Source organism: Lichenostomus cassidix, chromosome 8 (genome assembly GCF_008360975.1).
Source record: "Lichenostomus cassidix isolate B80296 chromosome 8, HeHo_3.0, whole genome shotgun sequence".
NCBI lineage: Eukaryota > Metazoa > Chordata > Aves > Passeriformes > Meliphagidae > Lichenostomus > Lichenostomus cassidix.
The window spans coordinates 12,867,237-12,890,580 of NC_139489.1; the positions used below are offsets into that span (position 1 = coordinate 12,867,237).

General features: G+C 37.9%; 1 protein-coding gene across 16 annotated transcripts in view; it reads left to right on the forward strand.

Annotated features, from left to right (window-relative positions):
- The window catches only part of ADGRL2 (adhesion G protein-coupled receptor L2), a 381,333-nt gene extending 376,589 nt beyond the window's left edge, over positions 1-4,744 (forward strand). For 13 of the 16 annotated variants that reach the window (XM_085067912.1, XM_085067913.1, XM_085067911.1 and 10 more), the window contains one exon: positions 2,671-4,744. In XM_085067912.1, coding sequence (XP_084924038.1) covers positions 2,671-3,425 — 755 coding nt within the window. In that variant the 3' untranslated portion in view covers positions 3,426-4,744. Of the gene's footprint in view, positions 1-155; positions 938-1,937; positions 1,991-2,670 lie in introns of those variants that run through there. The other 3 variants (XM_085067924.1, XM_085067923.1, XM_085067925.1) reach the window with 3 other exon arrangements.
- The last annotated feature ends 18,600 nt before the right edge of the window (positions 4,745-23,344 follow it).

A 23,344-nucleotide genomic window follows, 5' to 3' on the forward strand; every position in this document is an offset into this window, starting at 1 on the left:
CATAAGATCACTTTAGTGTAACTGGAACGATAAATCTTTGAAAAAGAGCTCATAAAACCTTGTTTCCAGTTTTTATTTCAAGTTTCCTTTTTAACTGAACTGTAGTTTCTATTTTCATTCTCTTGTTTTCTTACTTTCCTTATGCTTTCCTCTAGCAACCTACAGAGAGACAAGTATGGGAGTAAAACTTAACTTTGCCTATCAAATGTAAATTTTTTCAGCATGATTTTTAATGGGCACAATTAAAACATAACTAGCGGTCATGAAGTAGACTCAGCGGGCAAGTGGTTCACAATTTGCAAATGAAATGTTTCCACATTGAAAAAGTACTTGCATATTGCTTTTTGGGAAACGACATGAGGTCTGTAGCAAACCCTATTGGTAACACAAGTTATGCAATGCTGAAATAATTTGCTGTTTAAAAACCAAAGCAGTGTCATGCCGAAATGCTTAACAATTTACTTGTATTTTTACATTCCTACAGTAATCTTGCTACAGGCTATGAAAGATTTCAAATTAATTACCTGATCATGGGCAACAAAATTTGCCTCATCAAACCAATTTGAATATATTCTAGCATGCTTAACTCTGCAGTATATCATAGAAAACTCATTTTGGATTATCAGATGTATTTTGATATCTGTTTAGCAGAGAAAAAGAAAATTAAAATTACAGAATTAAATCACTTTCACAAGGGAAATGAATCCAGCATGTGGTCCATGTGTTGTCTACTTTTATAAATGCCATATGTTCTGCAGAGCTAAATCCATTGCAAGGAAAATCTTGGAACATACATGAAATTGCAAAACTACGATGTTGTTTAATCAAAGCTTAAAGAGACCTTTCAAACAACCCTCATCACTGTTTAAATCAGTACACATGGAGAAGACTTAGCAATAAGACAATTGCAAAATGACTTGCAAATTGCTTAGAACTTATTTGGAAATTATTAGTCTATTTTTTTAAAGTTGAAGACAAAAATGTTTTAATGAGAAAATGCAATTACTTTTTAATTGAAAACAATATTTCCAGAGAATGGTGAATTTTCTAGGATAAGCTGCAGCTTTAATTATGAAAAAAAAATCCACAAAATGAGAAAATGTAAAATCTTTTTCAAAAACTTTTCCCTTATACTCCTCCAAGCCTTGCATATTATGCAGCAGCCTCACAGTGGTCAGTCTCATTTCAGTAAAGTCACTTCATTCTTTCTTTACTTCCAGACATATCTGTAGATAAAGTGCTTTTCTAGGAATGCTCTAACCATCTGATTTCCATGGTTCAGACTGTTTAATTTCTTGCAAAGTTTTTTTTTTTTCTTCTTTTTTTTTCCTTTGCTTGGGAAGCACTGTGCTGTCATAGTTTACATGTCTTTGTGTCTATAGGAAAACCTTTTATTTATCAAGTTATTGGGAAAAAAAAAAGCCCAAACCCAAAGCATAAATACTTTAATCATCATAAGACTTCATTTTCCCCCTCTTAAACTCCTTTTCATGTTTTCAGCTGACTTACCCAATCTGTCATTCCCTCAACAGCTATGAGATATCAGCCATGGCTGATTTCCTCTTCCCATTCCACAACTAATATTTATTCTTTGGTTTAATTTCTGTGACCCATACTTACAGAAATTCCTAACATTTCTGCATTTGACTTCCATGCCCATGGTAACTGTGGGCCCAACTCTTAATTAACTATTCTGGTTCATTCAGCGCTGTCACTGTGACTGATGCAGACTGCAGGCAAACTTTGACCTTTAGGAGCCTGAGGCCATTGTTGGCAGACAGAATATTAGTGAAAAAAATTACACTAAGTGGGAAAAGAAAAGCTGTTATTGCTTAGTAATCTAATTTGCTGAACCCTTGCTCTGACTAAGTTGCTGAGAAGCTCAGTAATTCTTCATCATGTTACAATAAATCATTTTACTTTCTTTTATATATCAGCTACTCTTAGGCCAGATAGCCTGAGCAGACAGACATGATGTGAGTTGTCCAAAGTGAGTCATTCCACCTGCTGTCTATCGTGTTGTTGGATGGTGCTTGTGGGCCCTGGTCCCTGTAGTGTGAAAGATGGCTGTCCTTGTTTAACATAAATTCTTTGTATTTATCCATTTTTTTCATTCTTTTCTTTACTTCATCTCCAAAAAAACCAAAAACAAACCAGGAGAAAATGTTAGAAATGTTGTTAAAGTAGTTGCTTGCCAGTTATGTGGGTTTATGTTGTACATTTACCTTCAGTTATGTCTGTGATCTAATTCCTTTTTAATTTAGTGTCGTTTAGGACAAATTCTGTTAATTTTCTTTTTCTAAATCATGGTGATGTACTTCAAAACATAGATGTTTCCAAATGAATTGCTTTGCATTACATATGCAAGGGCATGGAGTGAACAGTTCCTTGTGGAAAAGTCACAGAATTGACACTAAATTAAGAAATTCAAATGGCACTATTCCCCACAGGAAACACACGTTACTATTTTCAGAATGCATCTTTCCTATAAGGTGTGCAACTGTTTACATTTGGGAATGTTCGATAACCTAACTTTTCTCAAGTTTTACTTCCAAGTACAACTTTGTCCTGAACTACATTAAAGAATTTTGTTAAAAAGAAAAAAAAAAACAAAAAAAAGGTGATAAACACACATCAGGCACTAACCAGAGCTGTCCTTTTCTGTTTCAGGACATTCACTGAACAATGCCAGGGATACAAGTGCCATGGATACTCTACCGCTAAATGGTAATTTCAACAACAGCTACTCATTGCGCAACGGAGACTATAACGACAGCGTGCAAGTTGTAGACTGTGGACTAAGCCTGAATGATACTGCTTTTGAGAAAATGATCATTTCAGAGTTAGTGCACAACAACCTGCGGGGCAGCAGCAAGAACCACAACCTGGAGCGGGCGCTGCCAGCCAAGGCGGTGATCGGCGGCAGCAGTAGCGAAGATGACGCCATCGTGGCAGACGCCTCCTCTCTGATGCACAGCGACACGCCCGGGCTGGAGCTCCACCACAAAGAGCTGGAGGCGCCACTCATCCCCCAGCGGACTCACTCCCTTCTGTACCAGCCCCAGAAGAAAGTGAAGACCGAGGGCACCGACAGCTACGTCTCACAGCTGACAGCCGAGGCTGACGACCACCTCCAGTCCCCCAACAGAGACTCCCTTTACACGAGCATGCCCAACCTCAGAGACTCTCCCTACCCAGAGAGCAGCCCCGACGTTGAAGAAGATCTCTCCCCTTCCAGGAGGAGTGAAAATGAGGACATTTACTACAAGAGCATGCCAAACCTAGGAGCTGGCCATCAGCTTCAGATGTACTATCAAATCAGCAGGGGTAATAGCGACGGCTATATCATTCCCATTAACAAGGAAGGATGTATTCCAGAAGGAGACGTTAGAGAAGGACAAATGCAACTAGTGACAAGCCTTTAATAGTGTAGCAAAGAAATATTAAAGGCCACGTTCAAGTATTAAAAAGACTTAATTGGCCCCGTGCAGGCTCCCTCATATCTGCTCGAAGAGACAATTCTGTTGACCCTGTGGTTCTCCAGTAACAGGGATGACTGGACCTCGCAGTTCTGTGAATTTTTATAAAACAAAAACTTTGTATATACACAGAGTATACTAAAATGAATTATTTGTTACAAAGAAAAGAAATACCAACAAGGTATTTAAGATATCTTCTGCTGCTGAATTTAACAAAATTGTGGGAAAAAAAGAGAAATAAACACTTTCCAGCCATTTTACTGCAGCAGTTTGTGAACTAAATTTGTAAATATGGCTGCACCATTTTTTTTTTCCTAGGCCTACATTGTATTATATACAAGGCGTAGGCTTTAAAATCCTGTGGGACAAATTTACTGTACCTTACTATTCCTGACAAGACTTGCAAAAGCAGGAGAGATATTCTGCATCAGTTTGCAGTTCACTGCAAATCTTTTCCATTAGGGCAAAGATTGAATACATGTCTAACCACTAGCAATCAAGCCACAGGCCTTATTTCATATATTTCCTCAACTGTACAATGAACCGTTCTCATGAAAAAATGGCTAAAGAAATTATATTTTGTTCTATTGCTAGGGTAAAATAAATACATTTGTGTCCAACTGAAATATAATTGTCATTAAAAAATAATTTTGAAGAGTTTGAAGAAAATATTGTGAAAAGCTCTTGGTTGCACATATGTTATAAGCTGTTTTTCTTACACTGTTCATAGTACGATAGTTTGTTTAAAATGCAAGTTCTACCTGTTTTCACTTATTTTTCACTGTAAACAGTGTTCTGCTTTGACAAGTTAGTTTTTATTCTTAAGTTTTGAATTTTTATTGCCAAAAAACCATAATTTGGGGAGAAAGTTGTTTTAGAAGCCAATTATGCCAAGCCTTGCACAAATTTGGTATAGCTAACAAAGATTGTAACTCAATTCCCTGTTCATTCTTTAATCAGGGTTGGGTGGTAAGGGGTAAAGGGGACACTGGACACTTCTCACAAGCTTTCTCGTGAATAAAAGGTGCCTGTCCTTTAAAAAAAAATAAATAAAACGTAACTATTACTCTTCCATATTCCTTCTGCCTATATTTAGTAATTAATTTATTTTATGATAAAAAATCTAATGAAATGTAAATTGTTTCAACAAAATTCTGCTTTTTTCATCCCTTTGTGTAAACCTGTTAATAATGAGCCCATCACTAATATCCAGTGTAAAGTTTAACACCTGTTTGACAGTAAATAAATGTGAATTTTTTTCCAAATAGGTAAAACGTGCATTATTATGTACAAAGCATAATTGGCATCAGCAGTCCTTCGACCCAGATGTGTCCTGCCTAGAATGGCATCTTTACATTTCATGATTTAAGTGTCAAGGATACAACAGAAACTGTCTATAGCATTACAGAAGATAGGTCATCTTTACTGTTATTTTGTCACAATTGATAGGATCAAACCCAGACATAGCAGGTCATTAGGAAAATGTACTGTAATTTCATACATTTACATAACTTTTAAGTAGGCATCTGCACTGAAATTAAAACTAAGGTGGTAAACACCACTATCATATTCTCAGCAGTAGTAATTAGCAGTTAATTATTAGTGATGAAGATACATTGTTGCAGTGGGGAAAACATGAATAAGCAGCATTTGGTTAGCACTCTGAGTGCTATCTAAATAATTCATCCATCACGACACTGGTTTGTGTTAGATAAATAAGCATGACTGTCCCTATTTTTATCAAGCTAGAGAACTGCAGAAGGCAGCTGATGCCCAAGATGTTATCCACAAATCAGTGGCTAAATTGGAAGTCTGAAATCTTTGTTGTGTCGATTCCCAAGCCTCTTTTTTCCCTCTCATCCAGGGCCTTTCAAAGATAACATCAAGAACTGCATTTGTCACCATTTCCAAAATTGTGTTCCTTCAAATAACTCTCAAATTAATGCGCCATCATCACAGAGGCCACAGTTTCATGTATGGCCACTGTGACTCTGTATGATAACAGCAAAAATTCACTTGAAAGCTGCATCAACTGTTACCTTCTAATGCATTGGAACATATAAAGTCCTTTTGGAAAAAAAGTCAATGCATTTTTAAGAAGTTTGGATGTCAGAAGAATGTTTTGGGCAAGACTTCCTGATGTTGAGAAAGTTCAAACTCTAAAAAAATTAAAATCCAGGTTGAGATGGAACCATGGGGTTCAGGTAACCTCAATATATCTGTTCAGGACTGTGACACTGTAGCAATTATTCATGAGGAAAAAAGCATCTTCCACCATCAGCTACTGGTAACTCTTGCCAGTAGGTTCCTTAACATTTAAAAATTACTGTGCTTGCAGTAGAGTCACTGAAACATTTAAAATGTAATCAGAAATTGTTTACTTCTGTTTAGTAGAGATGCTTTAAAAATCCGAAGTCTGTATGAAACAGGAGTTAGTTCTGATTCAGGGCATACAGCAGACTCTTCGGAGCAAAAATTAGTCCCTTAGTCTGTCTGAGAAAAGCATACTTGCTGCCTTCTACCTAGGAAATCACGTTCGTAAGGATTTCAAAATTATGGTGCTCAAGTTATTACAGTACACATGACCTAATAACATCACCAACTCTGCAGAATCTTCAACCCTAGTTCAAGCAAGTACTCCTTTGTGTCTAACTAGAAGTGGCAAAACTACATACTGGAGAAAGGTTTGTAGCATTGTAATCCTAAATACATATTCAGTTGCAAATGTAACAAGTATTCATAAAACAAGAAAATGTAGCTGATGAACCTAAGATGAACCAGCTGAACCTAAGTATCATAAGGGAATTCTTTTGTTAGCTTCTTTGTAATGTAGATGTTGCTTTTTAGTGAGCCTGTTTTCTTCTTTTTTCTTTTTTTTTTTTTTTTTAATGTTGAGCCAGTGAGTGTCCTGTGTTTAGCTAGCAGCCAATACATTGCCAAATTTCTGTTGGTGTAACTTCTCAGTGTAGTAGGTTACAGTATAATTATATAGTTGACGGCTTATTGTGATTTCTTTATGTTCTCTTCTCACATTCCTGCCATCTTGTATTGGGATCAGAAGGACAGAAGAATTCAGAGGAAGAGTTCAAGAATAGAGAAATCATGACAGCAGAATTAATGGAAACAAGTGTTTCTTCAGGGTCATCAGTTAACCAGTTCCTAGGATGGTGCCCACGATATGTCGCTGTTTCAGGCACTGTCTTTCAGAAAAGCTGTAATTTTGTCATGGCTGGTAATCTCCTGTTAGTATCAGTGTTAACCCTACTGGCTCAGTTCAATCCTTCCTTGTAACTTCAGTCCAGTTATATTATTCCTACAAAAGATTGAATGGGATGTGCATTTAGTGAACTGTTGTATAATGGTGCTATGCATTGTTTAATATAAAATACATCTCAATTCTTCATAAGTGAACCATAACATGAAGAAATGCAACACTGGTAATAACTTTTTAGTTAAAACTAACCTTTATCTGTAAATTCTACAATACACCTTTGCTTATTTTTAATTTGAAATGAAGTTACTAATAAAGTTTACATATATTCACTTATGTAGGCAATAAAAGGTGTTTCAAATTGCCATAAGTTATGGATAAAATATGTGTCATACTTGATGTCCTAAGTTTTAAGGATTTTTTTTTTAACTACTCAGAACAGACATTGACAGAACAACAAAAAAAGTAAACAGTCCCTTTGTACTGTAACTGGTGTTATCCCACTTTGCCTCAAAACTAACAAAATTTATCTTCTAGACTTGATTACATGACAATATAACATAGTGGAAAGTTTTATCCCTTAATAATTTTTTTTTTTAAATTGGGAGAAGCTACAGGTAGACAATCATATACATATGCATAGATATACTCACACAACATTTTAACTCACTAATTCTAGAGGACAATGAAGAATTAAAAATAATGCAGTTCAGCAGTAATCCTTCAGTTCTTCAATAACCCTGCAAAGACACCCCGGAGAGGTCGCAGCAAAGCATACCTTAATTTTTTAAAAAATACACAGTCACAATCACCTTCCACATTTATGAAGAGCAGTGCTACCATTTCAGTAAGCAAGGATCTTGCTATATGGCTGCACTGTGGAATGAGGATCCCAGATTAATGGGTGCCACTGGCATGCTGGGTCTCCACAATGACACCACAGCTTGGAATCCAGCTTTGCACTGAGTTGGAGATAAAAATTATCCCTGTCACAGCCCTGGAAGCAAGAGATCTGTCATTTACACAAATATTTACACAATTTTTTTGTAAATTAGTAGGAATTCAGTTAATGGCTCCAGCTCAATCATCTGGCTCTGCCAAAAGTCTAGAGTAAGGGTTCATTAGGACCCTGTCTATTTCAACAGTGTTTGGGGGTTTTTTTCAGTAAAATCTTCATGTGGTTTTTAGAACGACAACTTCCAAATCCTTTTATTCATGCAGGATAAATTCTCAATGTTATTTCATTAATTCATGCCTAAGAGCATTAATATCTCTTCTTAGTGTATTATGTCATCATTAATCTCAGCCGCTCCCCATCAAAGTTCCTGGCATGTGCAGCAGATCACACCATGGTGCAGCCAGAGTGGTTATAAATGCTACTGAAAATCACACAAGCCTCAACTCAGCAGCAAGGAGATTTTAAAGGACCATTCAATATAATGCACCAGCTGCTGCAGACATCATTCTGGGATCCCAGATGGGGGAAGTCACAGTTACATAAATTACACTCAGAATAGGTAGTTTCCATAAAGAAAATTTTTGTACTGCAAAGTTTGTGTACTGAACCATTTCTTCCTTGGGTGCACACCTCCTTTTATATGTTGGAGTAGGAGCCCTGGCACAATGTAGACTCTGCACTGCCAACCAGTTCAAAGTTTAGACAGTAAAGCTGAGCACAGAAACATCAATGCACATTAGAAGCTCAGGTTGCCAAACAGGAGGCAGCAGGTTAGTACCTGTATGGGCTTTTCTGATAGAGAAGCTGGATCTCTGTAGATAGCATTGGAATAACTGTTCCAGTCCTATTGTAGCACTTGAATTGTTTTAAAATAACATAATGCTGCTGAACATTTGGCCTCCATGATTGCTTAACAGAATGATTCCCAAAGGTTAATGAGGTTCTCATGAAAATAATTCATTTTAATTCTCTTTAAATATACCACTTTGCTTCTTTTTTTGCTCTAGCAATATAAATAGAAGCTTCTTAGTTTGTATTCTTTACACCACTCATTGTTTTAAATACTTGCCCTCTGTCTTCTATTACTTAACTTCTTTCTAAACACACCCTTGTTTTCAGCCTCCTCCATCTCTCTAATTATTTAGTTGCCGGTCTTCAGAGTTACTTTTTCTCAGTATGCTTTCACAGACAGGCAAGAAGAAAATTATAGGTGATTTGTTCATGTTGATTCATGGGTGGGAGTTGTATCTCCTGTGCTACTCCCACCCCCCACAGTCTCACATCATCTTTTGTCTTTATAGGATCCCTTCACAACACCCTATTCCACTAGGCTGGTCATAGTAAGGAATGACCTAAATAGTGATGGTTAATTTAGAGCCTTGCAAAGCCTACAAATACTTCCAATTATTCTCTTGAATGTGTGCCCAACCTTGCATTTGTCAGCATTGCATTTCATCTGCATCACACTGCCCATTTATTCACTTTGTTAACCCAGGTCAATCACAATCTTCCCTAGTTCTGATTAACTGAAGTAATTCTCTGCCAACAGCAAATAGTGCCACCCCTCCAACAGCTTGTTCATCCCCATTTTCAGATAGCACCAGCTGAACAGTGCAGGGCACTATACCATTAGCCTTTTGCCATGCTAAAAAAATCGACCATTTAATCCTGCTCTACCTCTTAGTTTCTAATGCACAACTACTTTAGCTCTCACTTCCTTAATACTCGTTTGCTTTAATGGCTTCTTGGTGGGGATATTTTTATATGGATTTTTTTTTCTTTTTTAAATCCAAATAAATTACATCAACCATTCCCTCTAGTCTCAACAGCTGCACGATTGACTTAATTTTAGTACGTTAGAGAGGCACAATTTTCTTGCCCTAAGCAGTTACATCTCTTTGGCAATGTTTCCTCTGCAGTTTGTGCTTAAATGTGGATCTGCTAGACGTCAGACCCAAAAAGCAGTTCACTGTACAAAGTGAAACTTTGGTGGAATGTAGGCACTGAAATCCCATGTACAACAGACACTGCTTCAGGGACAGAATTAATTCTAAGCTGGAAGACATGTACGTTTTTGTCAGTAAAAGCTTTTTATCATCACAAGTTTGGTGGCTGTGCATTTGCACACCTGTCGTTGCAGCAGAGAGAGCCAAGGCCAGACAAGCACCATGAGCAGTGTCCCTGCCTTGCTGTGCTTACCAGTGCAGCCCCTGAATGCCATAACCCAGAAATTAGGGTACTAAAGAGCTCCTTCCTTACCCTGCTGAGGCTAAAGTCCTGACAACAACTAAAGTGCTGACACTTACTCCAGTAACTTTGTGGTGTAAATGCCACCACCAGAGCTCTGCAGCACCCATGGATCTGCCCTTACTCCAGCTGGATCACTGTGCAGGAGCTGCATTTGACAATATTTCCAAGTCTCTGTGAGCCTATGTGTACCCCTTTGCTGTGAAAAACAGGCTCTAAAATTTCTCTTTTTTTTTTTTTATTTTTTTATATCACATGTCAGCTGAAGGCTCTGACCACACCAAGTTCATTGTTCCTTTTGAGAAAGGGTCACAACTCCTGCCTGCACTCCAAAGTTCCAGGGATTTTGGCCTGGTGTCCCTCCCATGCAGGGACTGTGTGAAGCTGCAGAAAGGCCACACTCTGCCATGTTCATGGCACTGACCGTGCCAGGGGACCTGCAAGGTGGTGTGAGGTGCTCTCAGCCCCAGTGGGCACTCAGACCCTGCCTGCCCACCCACAGCTGCCAGCTCAGGAGTCAGAGAGCCACAGTGGGGCTGGCAGGGTGGGCAGCCCTCAGCCTGCCCTGTCCACAGTGCCTGCTTCCCTCCGTGTCCCTGCTCAGGGACAGCCATGGCTGCAAACACTGGCCCCAGCTCTCAGCTCTCCATTTCCCTCGGGCATGAGTGGCTTAATGAGAAGCTACTGCTAAAATCCTTCCTGAGCAGAACATAGCTGAAATAACTGATGACAGGGTTATCTCCATGACAAAGCCCAAACATGTGGAAGTTTATATGAAAAAGTGAAAGTTTCAAAGCACATTAGAGGTCGCTGGAAGAACCTGGACCTTTTACAAAAGCTTGGGGGGAAGAGGAATACAGACAGATGGAGAAGAAAATAAAAGGATAATATAAAGCAAATGAGGTGCAGAATTAATTTTGCCCTTTCTCATTTCTCTTCTTTACAGCACCACTAGCTGCTGCCTCTTCAAGGCAAGACAGAAAAATCTCAGAAGTGTCAATCTGTGTGGGTAATTCGACAAAATACTTCAGAGAAGCATTCCTAACTCTGAATTCAAACTTGTTGATTCATGTTTATGACCTAGCCATGCTAGATCACAATATGCTTACAGAAAGCAGTCAAGAAATTTTTCATTCCAATGTATTGAAATTTTCAAAGCACGCTTTCAAAACCCAATTTAACAAAACCAACTTACTTCAATGGACCAAAACTTTACCAGTCAAAAAAATCACTGTAAATTAAGGAAACAGTCGAAACACCTAGCAAGAGAAAGTTGATTTGGGATTTGCCCTGGCACATGCTTTCTGTAAGTTATCTGGGCAAGTTTCACAAAGCAAGCTTCCCTGACAACAAGGCTGATTAGTACCAGCAAGGCAATGTTATCCATCCATGGGTGCTGTTAATACACACAGTGCTGTACTCCCCAGCATCACTACAGGGATCTGCTCTATGTCCATTCTCAGAAGTTCTAAAATGTCTGCAGAGACAATATTCATCTCATATTTAAAGGATTACTCTCCTGAACGAACACTAAAAGTAAGCAAAAGAAACAGTGACACCTATATATAAGGAAGGATAACCCACAGTCCTACGAAGTCCTGTGTAATTTGCTTTCATGATCCAGCTCATGGTGAGCACACAGGAATTGCTCTTAATGAAGATGCAGAAAGTACACGAAGCTAAGTTTTGAATAGTCTGACACCTGAAGTACACAGGTAGCTGCTGCAGGGTGATTCTTATAGGTCTCAGCAAAAGTTTGATGCAGATTAGCTGGCACTTAAGAGACTACTTGGTCTCCCCACGTCAAGATAAGAATATGCTTATAGTTGTAAGTGCTCTAATTAGGTCAACTTGGCTATTGTTCTGTGGTTTGACAGACACCGTATTTAAAGTAATTTCAAACACTAATTTTTAGACCTTTTCTGTGAACTGGTAAATCAAGTGCTATTTATTCATGAAATTATTCTTTCCTTTCTTAATGCTTATTCCCTCTGGCTTGTAACTTTAATTAGAACCTGCTATCTGTTCATGTTGGTAATGGTAACAGTTGTCACCAGAGTACAGATGCACAGATTCAGCTCCTATTGCCACTTTGACATTATACTTAAAGCCTAACAATCTCCCCAGCTATGCATCTGAGCACATCATCCATTAGTGCTTTATCTCACTGCCACCCTGAACTCCAGACTCTAAACACTAACAGTCTGATTGTTTTTTAACCAACCAATAATGTATTTTCTAAAGACTAGAAACTGTACAAAAAATAGCTTCATTTGAAGATAAATATCTGCCTGAAAAGGTTATTCAGCCCATCCAGATTTCTCTTTTATTACCATAGATTTTCCCAAGGCAGTATTGTTTCTTGAATAATTATCGATCTAAGCAATCATGTGCTAAAGCAGTCTGATTCACTCATTAAACATACACACAGAAAAGCACTTGGTTGCCCTGGTGAAAATAAACAACTCCTCTTGTTGTTTCTGCCTGCTCCTCAACCCTTTCATAGAATATAATGACTACACTGAAACATAATCAGTTAATATTTGATTTGCATTTGTCAGGAAAAGGAAACATCAAATATATTTTTTAAAGCAGAGGAATCAGGATCTGGAACATTGTTCAAATAATACTAACCTGGTTTGATTTGTGCCTTTACATACTGATTCATAGGTTTCAGTGAGGGTCTTACAGCACCTAGTTGCAATTAGGTTCTAAAAGCTTGCCAACTTAAAATTTAGATAAATTATTTAAATAAAATTTTCCTTCAAATAAAAACTAATTCGTTTTTCATTATTTTTCATTCTGTGATATAGAAAATTGCATCTATTTCCCATGTTTCTGATTAAATGTATCAGGAACAGAATAGGTTTCAAGATCTCTGTTTGTTGTAAAGACACAGACATACTGCTCTTGAAATGGTCTGCACACCTTGTGTGAGAGTCATCAGCACCAGCCAGCAGCAGGGTTATGAAGGTATCCATTAGCAAATACTGCAATTTAAAGGACATTTTTTGCATTGACTCATGTGCAACCTCACATCTTCAGACACCAAGTACCACTCTCTCACAGAAAAGGGACATTCTGCTGAATGAATGGTGATGATGCTTTAGGCAGGCAAGGGAAAAGGGCTTCTGCACATCAAATATTTAGTCTTGTCCTCACAAACAGGACAAGTGACTTAAGTGTCTCCCAGTGGCATTGTAGTTCCATATGCTGCTATCTGCTGTGTGCCACAGAATAAAGTATTATATATTCTTGGCAACAAAAAGGTGGTAGCTCCAAACAAAGAAAGGTTCACCAGCTGTGAATTCTGCAGTTGGTGAGTCCTGGGTGCTAGAGGCAGCAGGACTCCTGCATAGCCTGGTCTAGGGGAAAGCTCCCTGCCAATGGCAGGAGAGGTGGAAGCAAATGATCTTTAAGATCTCTTCCAACCCAAATAATTCTGTGATTCTGATTTACTGAAAGCATCCAGTTGAAAAAAGTTAGTATTGGGAATGAAATTTAATTCTCTAACTCATGTATTTGAGAGATCAGGAAGATACCTGGTGGGCTTTGGTAAATTATGGGAAAATACTGTGGCCTCCTGATACAACTCTCAGCAAATATTTTTCCTGAAATACTGAAAGATTATCACAGTCATTTCATTGTAGATACAAGTCAGTACACAAGCAGGAGTTCTCCTACAACAGGGAGTGGCAGAGCATGCAGGATATGCCCAAATAAATTTTTGACTGAATTTATGCCAATCCAAAATTAGCATATTTTGATTGAGGTCTGTGAGATTATTCCAGTCCTGCACCAGTTAACGGGAACAGAGTGAGGGTTGCTGTCTGGTGCTATTTCCTGCCATTTCTCTCTGCTGCTCACCCCCTGTTTTATTACCTTATCGCAGAGCCAGTGCTGTTCCACATCCATGCACTCCTTCTTGTAGCATCACTGCTAAATTTAATGCTCACTACTTAATCAATTTTCTCTCAACAGGTAACGAATAATTGAACAGTTGGGGGGTGGGGAATGACAAGATTTAGTGTGTTATTTCCTCGTAGGAAACAAGACAACTCACCCATTTATATTTATGCATATTCAATATCTTCCATTAGCCAAATGACCCTAAGAGAAAAGGAATCTATGTCGACTCATTCAATTGGGAGAAAATAGCAGGTACCCTGTACTCCAAGCCCAGCACTGGGCCACAATAAATAACATTTTCAACTGGAGGAAAAGGGAAGACAGCAGATGACAGGAACTTTTGCAACCTATTTCTTTGTTGCCATGTTTTGTTCTGCCACCAGCACCAGATTGCTGTTCATAAGAGTAAAGCCTGCAGGGAAGCCCTGGCCCCAGTTAAATCAATGGCAAAATTTTTTGCTGTCTTCAATGAGACCATGATTTCTCTTCTGAATCATTAAGAGAATCTTTCTGGACATTAAAAACAAAGGCAAAAAATACTTCCATTTTTCAAAATTATTTCCAGCCATGGAAAAATGCTTTGTTTCTTCACTACTCATAACCTTGTTCCACATGCATCACCCCCAGTAAGTGCTATTTCACAAAGGAGAGCACACACAGTTTTTTGCCCACTAGATCAATACCTGTCTAAAAGTATTTACTCACCAAAAGGGCTGTGATCCTTTTCTTTTTCACCCTTGAACTTCTGTTCTGCTCTTGAATTTTTTTTTGCTTTTTGACACAGGTTCTTCTTTTATTTCCTGGCTATTGCTAGCTCCTAATAGGATGTTTTTTAGTTCTTTGCTCTTCTTTGCTCTGACATTTATTATAGAGTACACATCATAGCTTTTCCACTTGTCTAATCAGAGGGTAGGTCCAGCACTGAAATTGCAGCTGTTTTAAAATGCTACCTATAAACACACGCTTTATCTTCAGTTCCTGTTCACAGTAGCTCAAAGGAGACAAGAAGATGATGATCAAAATACGAAATGGAAAAGACTGATGGGAGACTTGTTTTATAGAAACAGAAGAAGAGTAGAAGGGCAAGCAAGACATACAGGTAATCTACTCTCTGCTGGAATAGGGCAGAAGTTATTGTATCATACTCTGTGAATGCATTCAACCCAACAACTTATATTCTGACTAGCAAAGACTAAAGTGATGAAAGAAGCTGGAATAAAAGGATATTAAATAAGCCCTGCAAAGTTGACTGCAATATTCACAGCCTTTGGAATCCTTTATCTTTCCTGCAATTGGCTGCTGACATACCATTTGTCTTCAGAGGAGCTTGTGCTTTCGTCCGACTGTCTGAAATACAGATAAACCATGTTCACTGTCAGTAGAGACTTAAAACCTGTTTTCTAAAGGCAGTGTCTGGAGCAAAAAGCAGTTGTTCACTTCCTCCAGTCCATCTGAAAGCTTTTTACAGAGATGGAGGTACAACAGGAAAATTAAGGTTGTCACCCTTTTGGCACCAGGGGTTGATGTTCCCACTTTGAATCAGCTGTAAGGGATTTAACAACAGATCCCTCATCTACAGGAAGAGTGAGCCAATTACTGCAACACTGGGTGCCCAGGACACATGACCAGTACCTCCCTCCTGGGCCCTGACACAAAGTGAGCACCAGAATTCCTGGTTTGGGAATGAGTCTCTCAACGGAATTGCTTCTTTCAACTGGTGCCCCAAATTTTCAGTCATTTGTAATATATATCCCATCTGGGAACTTACCTGCTACAGCTTATTCCAAAAAAAGTGTGACAGTGTCTGATTTCACATTCCAGATAACATAATCTTTACCTATACCCTGACCTCATTTCACCTTATGCTGATGTGCTTCCAGAGGCTACTAACCCCTGTCCTATTGCACAGAGGTAGCAGCATTTACAGCCCAGATTTTGACATGAGACACATTTATGGATTTGGAATAAAATCTGAAGTGAATCTTTGTCAGTGTAGCTGAAAGAATATATTTTTTTTTCCAAAAAGCAACATTTTAGCATATCTTTGAACTTGACACAAAATGGGAACGCTGACAGCGCTCTCTTACATAACAAAGTGTTTTAATTAATTCACTTTCCCAGATTTTTAGTGGCAGTTACCTATTTCAACCTTAGCAACTACTCATATCTACATAATCACAAGGAGTACACAGTGCACAGTGTATGATCAGAAGCATATAATATACTTGAAGTGTAAAATGCTCCAACAATAAATCTAAAAAAAACTATTGTTTAGTTTTTGGCACAACTGGCATTTATAGTTTCATCCAAATAGCTCCAGCTCTGAAATTAATGTCTGTGCATAACTTTTTCAGTGTAGTGCATATTATTTTTCTTTTATTAAGCAATAGGTTAAAATCAGAGACAGGAATATTTTGAACTACAAACATATTGTAGCTTATACAACCTCTGTGCTGGACTGCTATGATTGATTTACGGTAGTAAGTGCTTTCTTCCCAAGTTTTCTCATTCATTCCAAAGTCAGGAGCAAACCAAGGCAAAGGTTACCAAGCAGAAATGCACTCCTGTTTTGTGCTGCTCTCTCTCTAAGCCTGTGCAGCAGCAGTGTCTAATGCAGCACAAAGTACCTGAAGCACAGAACACCACTTGCAGCCCAGCAGCTGCACAGCTTCTTTTCTCCTCTAGTGATAAAATGAGTGCAGTTGACCTTGTATTAGGCTGGGTTTAAAAGAGAATAGTAGTGAGAACTGTGTCATGTAAGGGTCTACTGCTGTAGGAATTAGCTGATTAAGTCAATAAAATCCTTCCAATTTGCTCAAAATTTTGGTTTCCATCACCTGTCTGCCACAAACCATTACACATGCACACATCCCCCTGCCCTCTCCAAAGAAATATTAAAGGTGCTTCATTCATGTAAGATCATGGAAGAGAGGAGTCCTTGGTTTCAGAATTACAGGCAGCTCAACCCAAAACTTGAACAAAAAATAAAATGTTGCAAAATCCATCCACAGATGACTAAGAGATGAACTTCAGTCCAACAGTGCTTAGGACTACAGTACCAATAGTAGGTTACAGGCTGATTTGTCCATATTTTTTCAAGGTGACTGCATTTTTATGTAGCATATGCCTAACACCATGGGTATGATTACCACCACTATGTAACGCCAGTTTTCATGGGTTATTAATTGATAAATGGCAGCCAACTCCTTTTTAGCTGCTACATAAGTCCTTTATTAACAGATCTAATTCAATAAAGAGTGGGATAGTACAAATCATAGTGAAGGACAGAGAATTTGTTCATATCACATCCTGACTTCTGCAGTGCTCAGTACCAGGGCATGGCTCATTGCTTTCTCTTACAATGGCTCACCTGCACTCGGGAGACAACAAACACTAAAACCAACAGACACCATGCTTTTCCCAGAAGCACTTAAAATTAAGAGGAGGAAAGGACAGAAATCTCACAGGCCTGTCCTTTCAGGTTATTCACTGTGGCTGCAATGTTATATGAGATGAATGAATGCTCTGAACATAACATAAGCCCCGGAAAATAAAAATTTACCAAAAGGAAGCAGGATGACAACAGAGTAACAAAAATCACAGAAGAAGAAAGAAAAATTTGAAAAAAAATTTGAAAAAGAAATTAAAAAAACCCAAATACCAGAGCATGATGACTAAGCATGAGAATTTTAATGATGGACTAAAATAAGCCCAAGTATTTATCCAGTGAGATATTTAAGCATGAAAAATAATGGCGCTAAAGGAAGGATCCAAAATAGATTCTCTTTCTGTCATGTGAAGAACAAAGAGCTGGTGGAAATCTTTATTGTAGCTAATTTGGTATATTTTAAAATAAACGAATCCTGACAGATTTCTAGTAAAAACAGTCCACTTACGTTAATATCTCAAAATCTCCTGTTTACTTTTGTGAATCCAAATTTAACCTTTGAAATGGAATACCTAAAAACATTTGCTATGCCAATGTTGTTGAGAAAAAGTTTCACAACAGCTGCATAAAACTGATGTAAAGTGAAGTTATAAAATTAATATATGCATTTTAATAGTGTGTTAGAGGTATAGTCCTGACAATGCTAACTGCAAGTCATGTCCTTCCCTGGAAAACTTTTAAAGAAAGTCTCCCCTAATTTGTCATTCTATACCTAAAGAATAATACAGAGCTTATCTAAATGTTCTTTACTATAAAATAAACTGAATTTGCTGACCTTCTGACAGGCTGCAAAAGGCATGTCTCTGACTGAGATTTTGGTAGAATGCCAAACTGAAGGAGCTGCATTTTAAAAGGTGTCTTTAGGTAGCTAAGTATTTACTGCAATGGAAATTATTGGCTAAATTCCTGCCTGAGTCATTATTATAGTCCTGCTACAAAATTGTGATATTATTACTTAGAAATTATTGTAACTTGACTTGGATTTAATAATGTAGTCAGGCAACTATCTAACATCAGCCTTGTAGAGCTCTTTACTGATTGTTACTGATGTCAAATAAATAATTTAAATGAATTATACTTTTCCTTTTCCTTTTTTTTTTCTCTTACCAGCATTTCTTTGCTGAAAAATGTCGAAGTTCTGGAATTCCTGCTCAAAACAGAAGGAATACATGTTATCTACAATTGTGTTTTCAATTCTGAATTCAATTTTGGATTCTTGTTTCACCTAGCTTTATTGAGATATGTCTGACTCTCTTCTCATATACTTCTTCAAGCCTGTGGGTGGCTTCAAAAATCACTTTTTTTTCTGCTATGTTAATCTACAGTATACAGATAACTCTAATGTGTACTTGGTGGCATAGCTCAAAAGTGAAGACATTTGGGAGAACACAGCCCTCATCCAGCAGAAAAGTCTCCCTCAAGACTTTTGTCTCAAATACTTTTCCAGAATGATGAGACAGATGCTTCTACTAATGATCATTTTGTTTAGCTGTTCATGGTCTCTTCTCTGCAGCAATTTGTCTGAAGAAAGACTCAGACAAACAAGTCTCTTGTACCCTGCTCTTGATCAAAGGCTATGGAGCAAAGCCCTTTTGCTCAGAGAGGATGGAGCAGCACAAGCACCAATAGCAAACTGGGGAGGAAATCTCTGGGGCAGGTTGGTTTTAAAGGTTCAAAAGATTCCTAAACAGCTGCTTCCCACCAGGCCCTGTACAGGCTCCAGCTTCAGGAGCAGCTGGGAGAAAGCCACAGCCTGCATCTGCACTCAGGGCAAATCTCCAAGGCTGTCTAATTACATCTGAGATTTCTCTGCCCCTGTAAGACACGAGGAGCAGCCAAGCAATAAACAACGAAAATAATTCTGTGCTTAAACAAGTATCTAGTGTCATTTTAGACACGGAGTGAAGACATCTGCCCAGAGAGCAACCCAGATGGGACTTTAGGGGACCATTCTAAGAGACAGAGTAATTGCTACTACATGCCTAATTCCTTTAAACAGAAAACAGAAGTTGACAATGTTTCCATATTTATTAGTTGAGGCCATGATCCTTAAAACATCACACAATATTTAATATTAATCACAGCAAAAATATATGCAAAGATAAGGACTTGTACTCCTGCTGATTTGAAGACAGTGAAATATGTAATAGTGCTTGTGAAGCTCACAATTTTCAGAAAATCCACAAGACTTTCATTCATTTAACCTCATCTTAGAACATCTTGCCTCTCAGATATTTTTCTGTAAGAGACACACAACCTTTTGAAGAGGTTTAGTAGAAAAAGTGAGATATTACAACCTCTGTTATTTTGTATTCAAATACATTATCATTCTACCAAGCAAGGAGATAATGATAAAAATCCTTTTATGCTTGTATTTAATTCTGTGATTTAAATTGGAAATATTGTGCATTATGAGTCTTCATCTTTGTTTCAACCACATAAATATTCTTAAAGGCATAAAATTTTTACCACAATGTTATACCATACCATACTAATGCTGCCAAATTTTAAAAGAGCATATTACAGTTCAGTATCAAAACTAAATACAACATATATACACATCTCATATCTCTTTTGAAGTCCCAGCCTTTTTTCTCAAAAAATCAGTGGCTTTTTTAATGTCCATATCAGCAGTGGCTGCCATTTGTAAAAGGCCTGATACCCAGAGAAACAGAAACATAAGGAAGGGTAATGGGAAGGTATAAAAAGTGCTACAAAAGGAACAATCACTTTCTGAAATCCTAGTGGAGATTGAAGATGAAGTGTTTTAGAGTAACTCAAAATCATATCATTTACCTGTCAAAAAGAGAACCTGATCATTCCAGTCTCATAATAAACCTATTAATCTACAGAGTTTGGGGATGAAAAATATGAATGTTCTTGCCTGCACCTTTGGAGTTCAGAAGCAGTCAGGGAGGAGAAGATTGTTCCTCTCCTTGCAAGCTGCATCTTGCTTAGTTTGTCTGCTTTTCCATACAGACTCAGGTTACTTCTAAGTGTCAGGTGAGTCCTCCTCAACAAAAATCAAGTATTTAAACACTTTCTATTCCAATCACCTTCTCTAAGGGATTTGAAAATGATAGCAAGACCTACATGCCTGCTCTGGAGCTTCTGGAAACTATGCCATGGCAACCACTTTTCCTGTTGCCAAGAGAACAAACTGGAAGTTTTGGGCTGAAATAAAACTTTGTTATTCACCATGGAGAGGAGAAGAGTCCTCTGGTGAAAATTAGCCATGTGTGCTATAGCCACCTTACACTATATTTAGAAATTATATGAAGAAGATGGACTTTAGTTCTCCTGATATCTTAGGAGTGTCAGTTTTCAATTCCATCTTTCTCTTCTATCCTAATTTTATCTATTACAGTGTGGGAAAAATTTTAAAGCCAAACTTGGGCTGCAAAATAAATCCTAGGTCAGAAGTATTGAGTACTTGGCATTCATTGCTGACAGTGTCAAATAGGTGAAGATGAAAACCTATCCTGAAAGCATAGTTACGAAGGCTATTTAAAATAAAATAAACCCTGAAATGTCAAACACAACTGTAAGAGTAGAGGTTGGACTATATTCAACATTTCATCGCCACTGCACTTCTTGAACCTGTGTCAAATGCTAGAAATAAATTCACTTTCAGCTGCAATTGAAGATTCCTTTTTTTCTTTTTTTTTTCAGATAACGGTGAAGCCAGATAAAAGCTGATCTGTCAATTTTACAGGTAGTAGGAACTAAAAAATCATCGCCAATGAGAAGACAGGAGGCTGGACTCAAGTCTTCAGGAAGATTTTTCACTAGGGGGGATCCCTGACTGAAGGAATGCATCTATTCACTCACTGTCAATCGTTTGGTGATATGAGCTGCATTGTTTGTGTTTTATAGGACGTTTTCAGAAATATATCAAAATACCTCTGGTTTGTCTTTTACTGAGTCCTGATACATTATCAGAGGTACTTTTGCCCACTATATATGTATGTACATATACATATACATATACATCATATACATATACATGTACATGTATATGTATATGTATATGTATATGTATATGTATGTATATGTATACATATGTGTGTCTCATGTGTGTCCATATATACATATATACATACATATATGTACGTGTGTGTATATATATGTGTGTGTGTACATATATATATACACATACACATATTTATATCTACATATCTATCTATCTGTATGTATGTATGTATGTATGTGTAAAACACATGACTTTTGTATTTACCTCATTTTTTCCCAGAGAAAAAAGTAAATCTATTACAACAGCAGAAGATAACCGAATTCCAACATCCATGAGTTTTGAACTGACTTTGGTGATACCAGTTTGTGTCTGAAAATGCTATAGGCTGAGAACCCATTTCATAACAGTGGTACACTAATTCTTAGCCCCAGCAGGCCGGATAGCATTGCCTAATAGATGATGTCCTTCTCAGGCTGATAGTGGATACAAGTTTTGGCATCTTTTCAGTCACGTGAAGTTCAGTACAATAGAGCTGAATTCAGTGGTACAAAACCCACAGATAAGCTGCCTACACAGGACTAACATTTATTCTGCGCATAAAACACAAGCTTGCTGCTGAGTAATGGAAGAAGTGAGGGAAGAAAATACAGCAAAGATCAGAAATGAGGACAGTTCTAATTACTATAAGTAAAAGTATAGCATAGCAAACAAGACAAAATTGCCCTTTGGAGACCATGGAGGGTGGTTTATTAGCAATTTCAGAAGTAGTTTTTATACTTTAAGATATCAGCTCAATAGTCTCCAGAGTCAAAGCTTCTGCTTTCACTACTGAGCTGCTGTTTGGCTGAGTGTTACTGTTTCCAACTTGATCCTGCCTCAAACAGAAGGTTCCATGGTTGGTAGCACTGAAAACACAAATTAAAACTTATAAAAATTATGTTTGTGGAAAATATTCACTCTCATATACACAGCATTAGTTTGAGTCAGGCTTCCTTGAACACTAAATTAACCTTTTACATGCTAGACTATTTTCCACTCTCGATTACTTATTTTTAAGGGGCACCTTCACAGGTTCATCAGGTTGCAGACTCTGAAGGAACTAAGCGGATTAACATAACTGTACCCCATGAGAGGATGCTCCCAAGATATCTTGCACCCTGCATTTCCATTAATATTTCCCACCTCTGAATCAAATAGCTAATTGCTGGGAGCTGTGTAGTCACACTGCTGCTTGCTTAGATGGACATAGCAACTCTGATGAGGAACAAAACATATTTATTCTGGCAAAGGCCCACTCTACAGACACTGTAGTATTTCTTATGCTAGCACTGTCTTAGTTATCTTTTTTACATCATCACACTGCAGCACAATTACATTTGTGTGATTATGAAATGGCATAAAGGTTAAGGGTTTGTTGCTGATCAAATTTAGAGGTCAATGTCAGACCTCACTTGGCTGACCTTGCACAGTCAGTCTAATGAGGCTGCTTTATCTTCAGGGCAATTTCTTAAGAAATAGAAATGTAATCTAGCAAAACAACTGCCACGGAAGGATGCAGTAGTGTTGATAGCAGCTTAAGATGACCATTTAGTAAGATCTCTTCATTTGTCCCAAGGTTTCCTAGGCTCAAAAGAAGTTGCACTTAATTTTAGGCATTTGTATATGAAATGAAAAGATTTTGAATATAGCCCTAATTATAATTTTCAAAAACAAAACAAAAAACAAAACAAAAAACCCCCAAACAAAAAAAACCAAAAACAAACCAACAACAAAAAAAATCTACATCAGAAGGATCACCAAGAACTCAGCAGAAGCTGATGCTTTGTTCTCCTTTCAGCACTTCTAGAACAGGCTACTGGATCCCAGCTCAGGCTCTCTTTAAGCTTACTGGGAGCTGGGAAACCCAGTCTCCCCTGACCTGGGGATCACACCAACCTTTCCACTCTTCAGAGTCAATATCCTCAGGAAGACAGACTTGTACCTTTGAGAAAAAGAGGAGCTAAGATCTCTTCATAGGCTGTGAAATCAATGGGACTGGTGAGACACTGATGCAGGATTTTGCCTTTAAAATCAGCTGCTTCTGGCTTCCAAGCCAAATGGAGCTCTGTAGCAGCCCAAC